This window comes from Camellia sinensis, chromosome 1, assembly GCF_055761805.1.
Source record: "Camellia sinensis isolate YWXY chromosome 1, ASM5576180v1, whole genome shotgun sequence".
NCBI lineage: Eukaryota > Viridiplantae > Streptophyta > Magnoliopsida > Ericales > Theaceae > Camellia > Camellia sinensis.
The window spans coordinates 32,530,970-32,538,433 of NC_138961.1; the positions used below are offsets into that span (position 1 = coordinate 32,530,970).

General features: G+C 34.3%; 1 protein-coding gene across 1 annotated transcript; it reads left to right on the plus strand.

The window, feature by feature from the left end:
• The first annotated feature begins 211 nt into the window (after positions 1-211).
• LOC114268403 (uncharacterized) lies at positions 212-2,448 on the plus strand. Its single transcript, XM_082867772.1, has 4 exons — positions 212-508; positions 629-1,170; positions 1,543-1,670; positions 2,201-2,448. The coding sequence occupies exons 1-4, from the start codon at positions 212-214 to the stop codon at positions 2,446-2,448; spliced, it is 1,215 nt and encodes a 404-aa protein (XP_082723898.1).
• Positions 2,449-7,464: the final 5,016 nt, after the last annotated feature.

The window sequence follows — 7,464 nt, forward strand, 5'->3', positions numbered from 1 at the left end:
GGTTATATTTCTGTTATTTAAATTCAATTAATCTGCTACGTATTTTTTTCCTCAAAATAAAATCATCTGTTCTTTTTCCTTTATCTGTGTTCTCTTTCAAACCATTTTGACGCTGTTATTCTTGTATATCCATCGCAGACTACTTTAAAATACTCTGTTATGCTTGTATATCCATCCCAAACTAGTTTAAATATAATTTGTATATTTATAGATGGATGAAAATAATTCCGATGACAATAAGAACACCAAAATGTGGACGCCCAGAATTGAAACGAAATTAATAAATATGTTGAGATATGAAGTTAGAAACAATCAAACAACGGGCCGTACTACTTCGTGGACAATTAGGCATTGGAATCATTATGTAAATCAGTTGTACAACATATATGGATTTCGGTATACAGGTGTCAAGGAGCGCCAAAAATATCAGCGATTGAAAGCTGATTACCAGACATTTAAGCGGCTGCAAGCACAGACTGGTCTGGGATGGGATCCTATTATAGGCACTGTTGTTGCACCCGATGAATTTTGGGATAAGATTTTCCATTAATCTGTACTATTTTCTAATTTTATTTTAAACATTTCATGATACATACAGTGTTGAATTCTTGTTTTGTAATTGTTGTAGGCTAGCAGATATGTGAAGAAGTTTAGGACAAAAGGGTTTGAATATTTTCAAGAAATAGTAGAAATTGTTGAAACTTGTTGTGCCACAGGGGCCCTGTCTCGTGCATCCACACAAGGACCCCTTGACTCAGAAGAAGAAGATGACATGTTAAATAAATTTTGGAACGTTGATGCTGGTAGGAGTAACGCTGGTGGGAGTAATGCTGCTGAGGCCATTCCTGTTGACTTATTCGGGGATGAGTATATGGATCCAGCAAAGGGCAAAGGTCACAAGAGGGGCCCTGCAACCAGCCAGACTGATAGTGGTCGTTCCAAAAAGTCACGGTCAAGTGGGTTTGATGATGTGTGCACAGTTTTCACATCCTATGTACAAGCCAAAACAGGACATTTACGTGCACGAGAAAATGAGACTGAGGCTGTAAGTGCAGGTGGTGATGATTATTCCCTTGATGCATGTCAAGATGCATTGCTTGAGCTTAGGGACATACCACCGTTGCAGTATGTTAGGGCACTGACACTGTTCAAGGATAAGGAATGGCGAAGGTTTTTTATGCGCACTCCTACCCATTTGCGCCTAGCCATGATCCTCGTTTTGCAGTGAACTGAGAAGTTCTGTGTTGCTTGTGTTAGCAAATCTTCTTCGCTGAATTGTTTGATGATTTCATTATTCCTGATTTGGTTTTTCTTTTTCTTTTTTTTCATTCCATCATATCCTCTTTCCTTTTCTATGTTCGCATGTTTTTTTTTTTGAACTTTTAAGTGTTTTCTGTTATATTAAAACTATGTTCTGTTATTATAATATGACCATGTGTTAAATAAATTTTGTTCTCCTCTGAAGTTTACTGTTTCACCAATAACGCTAACTATTACATCATGAATAACATATTTTATAATTATGCTTTTACTGTGATGTAGACAAAGGCATATGTCATCCGACAGAGAAAACAATACAATGGAGCTCTCATCAAAGGAGGATGAGGTTGTTGATGATTTTATGGATTTTTTGATGATTGCTTTAATGCATAACCATATCAACGCGTCAAGTAGTCGCCGACCGCAGCGAACGTGTCCATTCAGAGGTGATGATTACATTTTCGGCCTATTAAATGGCCATCCAGAAACAATGATGAACGTTATGCGAATGGATGCACGAACATTCATTTTATTGAAAGACACTTTACTCCATAATTGCTTTATCGATACTGAACATATGCATATCAGTGTGGAGGAATCGCTTGGAATTTTTTTATACACTTTTGCACAAAATGATCGCCATCGAATAATGGCAGATAGATTTCAACACTCCACGGAAACAATTTGTCGGCACATAAAAATTGTTATGCGTGCATTGTGCAAGCTTTCATTATCGGTTATCAAACCACGTAACCTAGAGGACATACCGGGAAAAATTTTAAATGACAGGAGATTTTTTCCCTGATTCAAGGTACGAACAGTATGACTGTCCTGTAAGTTTGTTCATATCAATAAGTGTTAATAAATATTATTTTTTTATTATGAAAGTAATATCGAAGTTTGTTTCGCTTTTAATATCAAACAAATATCTGTCAATTAGGTTTGTGTCGTGTTATCGATGGCGCATTGGTGGATGCATGGGTCCCTGCTTCAAGACAAAATACATTCCGCGGTAAAAAAGCAACGGTATCGCAAAATGTACTCGCAGCTTGCGACTTCGATATGTTGTTCACATTTATTAATTCTGGATGGAAAGTAGCGCTCACGACAACGCTATTCTGCTTGACTCTTTTACACGAGCTGATCTACAATTCCCACACCCACCCAATGGTGACTGTCTCTGAATAACATGCGGTACACTTTTTTCCTTGTTTGTTTTTGCACACATCAATTGACAGAACTGTGTATTCATTATTTACATGTAGGCAAGTACTATTTAGTTGATGATGGTTTCACGAACATGCCACTCATTTCGGTCTCAACGGTATCACTTGCAAGAGTTTCGTGGCCATCGTTATGCAGGACCTAAGGAATTGTTTAACCATCGACATTCGTCATTACGCAATGTCATAGAAAAAACATTTGGTGTTTTGAAGAAGCACTTCCCAATATTGCTGTCCATGCCAAATTATAAGTCTACACGACAAGGGCCTATCGTGATTGCATGTTGTGTAGTGCACAATTGGATCCATTTGCATATAACTATGGATCCATTCTTTATGGAAGCTGATAATGAAATGGCCGCAGAAGCAGAAGTAGAAGCTGACGGGCTTGTTGGAGACCAAGCTGACTACGTTGACATGTCACAACATGGGTTAACGCCCCAATCGAACGTTAGGGATGCAATTGCTACTGCTATGTGGCAAAAACATGTTCACCATACATAGAAAAGGGATGTGAACAAGGCAAGTGAATGTCGTACTGCCTACTGGTTGTGAATGCGTAATTATTTGGTAAATTATTTTAGTCATTATGACATCGTTACTACATAACTCCGCCCTTCCTTGTCTGTTTCTGTGATTTACTGACTTCTTTTATCTTCTTGTAGGATAACTAATACTGAGGACAACGATTGGGCCAAATGACAATGAAATGAAATAAAACACAAACATCATCACATGGGCAATGAAGGTAATGGTTTTCGCATATCAGTGTGTACTTAAATATGTTGTTCATGCAATGTGTAATATGCAATTTTATGTATAGTCTATCAAAGATAATTTAATATGTTGTTATTAATATGCAATGTATTTCTTAGTAACTTTCATAAATAAATATGTTGTTATTAAATTAAATGCGGTGGTGGCAGATGGGTGGTGGGTGGTGATGGGTGGTGGATAGAGGTGGGTGACAGATGGGTGGTGGGTGGTGGGTGGTGGTGGGTGCCAGAGGGGTGGTGGGTGGTGGGTGGTGATGGGTGGTGGGTGGCAGATGGGTGGTGGTGGCAGGTGGGTGGTTGGTGGTAGTAGGTGGTGGTGGTGATAAGTTCACCATTTAAGTGTAACAAATAAATAATAATAATAATAATAATAATAATAATAATAAATAAAATAAAATAAAATAAAAAAGTAAATTATATTTTATTGTTTTATATCATCCGATTTTATAGCAAAATATTATTTTATATGAAGAATGTGTAAAAATTCGTTGGGTACATCTTAAAGTAAGGGTGTATAATTTATGCAAACGCTGGGGTATTCTTTTTAATTTTTTGTACAGAAGTTTATAATAACTTTTTTTTTCCTTTTCATTAAAATAAAGAATGTTTATTATTAAATATTATTAAATTATAATTTGTTTTATTTAATTTCAGAACATTAATTTAATTTTATATTATAATTGATGCAGAAAAATTATTTAATAATTGTGTAATTTTTATTCATTTTATTCAAATGAAGGATTTCATAGACATTTATGAATTACTATTTATTAATTTTTGTGCAAATAATTTTTTCAATGCATAATCTTTTTGCACAAATTGTTATAACATTATTACTATGTAATTAAATGATTCCAAAAAAAACCCGTCGTTGTTATTCATTACGTGAATAGAAAAGTTTATAACAAAATAACAAAAGTAAAACAATCACAACAAAACTCACCAAATAAATAACCAAAACAAAAAAAGAAAAAAAAATATAACCACCATATCTGTGAACCATTTTACTTGATTTTTAAACAAGTTAAGCATCCTTGTCAGGTGGTGTTGGAGGTGGAGGGAAATGCTGATGGTACAGCTGAGTGACTCGATGGTCAATCAGATCAATGCGGTTCCTTGTCAGATCAGCGCGTCTTTCTGAGTCTACACGAAACTCACCAAATTGATGAATTAGTGAGTTATGAGCGGTGTCAATTTCATCGAATCGAGTACCAAATTCATCGAATCAAGTACCCAATGTATTGAGCTGATTAGCCATTTGTTGCTCCCATTGTAGGCGTTGATTGTACCGTTCTTGTTCCAAGGCTAAATAATCAGTCCAGTAATGAGGTTATTCATTTGATGGTATGGCATTGTCATTGGGTTCTTCCTCATCAGGTATTGGTTGATTTTCAAGATAAATAGAGCCTATCAAGGTGTCAGCACCACCAGCTCGGGTTAGTGTATACTCAGAAATTGGTGAAGTGATTCTGATCCATCCTTCACCTTCAAGGTTCACATCATGGGCTTTGAAAATTATGGTTAACAAAGCTCCAAAAGGTAGTGACCGGCCACTCAGAGTATCCAATTTTGCAAGCATCATTTCTTTTAGTAATATAAAGCATAAATCTAATTTTTGTCCAATTTCAAAACAATTTAACAAGTAAACTTGAAAATATGAAACACTATTATAATGTCCTTTTTTGGGAGTGATATTTTCAACTATCCATCGATGGAGAATACGAAGATGAGGTTTTAAATGGCTGACTTGTAAATTAGTGCCGCTAAATCGGTTGTCACAAATTAGGGTATAAATCTGAGTGACATCATCAACAATTTTTTCTAATGCGGCCTCATTTTGAAAATAACATTGTAAATCTCCTGTTTCGACTCCAATAATTTGTACAAAACGACGGAGAGAGAGTGTGATTATTTTCCCCTTAACATAAGAGGTAAGACTGAACGGTTCATTTTGTTAGTCATCCAGTGTCAAGTGAACATAAAATAATCGTAGAAGACAGGGATATATCTTATTTGGCAAATTATTTAATGGTAACCATCCCATTGTATCTAATTTGCCAAGTAAGAGTGAATTATATTTAGAAGGTAGTTTTACGTTTCTCCCCGTAATAATTGGTCGAGAAATGAAATGTTCATAGGCCTGCTCATAATGATATGTTGCAAAATCATTAGTTGGATAGCCATCATGTTGTTGTTGTGGTGGTGGTAAAGGGTTTGAGGATTCACCAAGTTCGGGCCTGGTTCGTTTTGTTCTTGGCATGATGACTGCAAAAGTGAAAGAAAATTGTATATTACAACATATGAGAGGTAAAAAATATGTATGAAAAATATATCAACCATTAGTACATTTTTGTGCATACAAACTTATTTTTATGTAAAAAATAAATATAAAAAAATTTGGTGACAAAATTTAATTAGGCAGATGCCATAGAAACAAATTTTTATAAAAAAAAAAAAAAAAACATAGGGAATGACATTTCTCATTTATATTGGGTTTGTTTCATTCAGTTTATTATAACTTAGAAACTGATAATCAGAAAAATAAATGATAGTGTGCCAAAATTAGAACAAAAATCAGAAAATATAACAGATGAAAATGGAACAGATATGAAACAAAGCGAACAGATACGGAGGTGGAATGGTGACTGGGCCGGGATGACCGGCCGGATGTCCCGTGGGATGATCGGCCGGTAGATCGGTGGGATGACCGGCCGGTTGTCCTCCTCTTCCCTCCCTCACTCCCTCTGAAGCTATTGTCTGAAGCTATTGTCTAAAGCTAATGTCTGAAGGTAATATCTGAAGCTAATATGAAGATGAACTGACATCAAAACTAACCTGTAAATTATGAAAGTGGAGAAGGAGGACTTAATGAGATGGTGGATATGCTTCTATTTCTCTAATTTTTGTTTTCTGATGTAACTGGAGAAGGTGCTTCTGAGATGGTGAAGTTGGTGTGGTAAACGGAATGAGATTCAGATTTCATAGAAAGGGTGAGGTTCAAAAGGTTTAGTTTGGATTTTTTTTTATTTATTTACTTTTTATTTGTTAAATATTTTTTGATTTTAATATTATTACTTTTTATATATATATCACATCCATGTACTGAGTACACAACTGCAGCCACTCCTTTTTCTTTACCTCAGTGTTGAACACACAGCTATAAAACAATAGGGGGTAGGTAATAAGTAAGTGAAATTACTATCTTACCGTTTATATTTTGTTCTATGTAATCACTTTCCATTTAAGTCAAGAGGGGCATAATAGTCATTTTGTATGTCAATCCCACAATTATATGAGCTCAACGGGTACAATAATACTTTGCATTTCTGTTGCCACATATGGACGAAATTCATAATATGTAATAAATGGAAAAAAAATGATAATGTTTTATAAGATTTACATTATGATTTGTATTTTAAAATATTAAATTTAGTGTATTTATTCCTTCTTTATTAATATGTATTTTCAAAAGTTGTTGACTTTAACAAAATATTAGAAAAAAATTAAAAACGTATTTTACAAATGAATTGATAGAAAAATTAATTGGCAGAAAATAATTGACATAGGTTTATTTTAAAATGAAAAAATTATTTCGAAAAAACAATTATTCAAAAAAATTACAAAATAAAAAATTAATTGACCAAAAAAATCAATTTTTAATTTCAGTAATTTAAAAATAGTTTGGTTATTATTGTTGATAAAAAATATGGATATCGATATATGAGTTGTGTGTTTGATGATAAATTATTGGTTGAATTAAGTTTTGAAAACTATTTTCAAAATACATCACTAAACAAATTTTCACCTTTAACATGTCACATAAAACTTTCAAAACTTAATTGAAAATACATCTTCAAAACACAATTCAACAATCTATTTAAAAATCATAACCAAACAAATTTTCTACACTCAAATCATAATTCTACAACCCACAAACTCAAAATACAACTCATACTCTCAAATCACATTTACAAAACACAACCAAACGCAGGCTTTGTTTTCATAGAATTAACTAATAGATTCACATGTAATTAGTATTGTACTGTTAGTTTGTGTGGGTGTCAATTTCCGACCACACTGCCAAGTAGGTACCCAGCTAGAGAGCACTGGCATAATAGATGACACTTGACTGACCTGCAACAGAAAGAGAAGATCCCGACGGTGGTTCGTCCACCCGGGGGCACTCCGATGATCAAGTCAGTACT

What these genes read in the sequence shown, in the direction of transcription:
- LOC114268403 (XM_082867772.1), top strand. Translation starts at nt 212, where the DNA reads ATGGATGAAAATAATTCCGATGACAATAAGAACACCAAAATGTGGACG. An exon ending in GGGATCCTATTATAGGCACT is followed by an intron (nt 509 to 628) that starts GTTGTTGCACCC and finishes TAATTGTTGTAG; the next exon opens with GCTAGCAGATATGTGAAGAA. An exon ending in TAACCATATCAACGCGTCAA is followed by an intron (nt 1,671 to 2,200) that starts GTAGTCGCCGAC and finishes TCTGTCAATTAG; the next exon opens with GTTTGTGTCGTGTTATCGAT.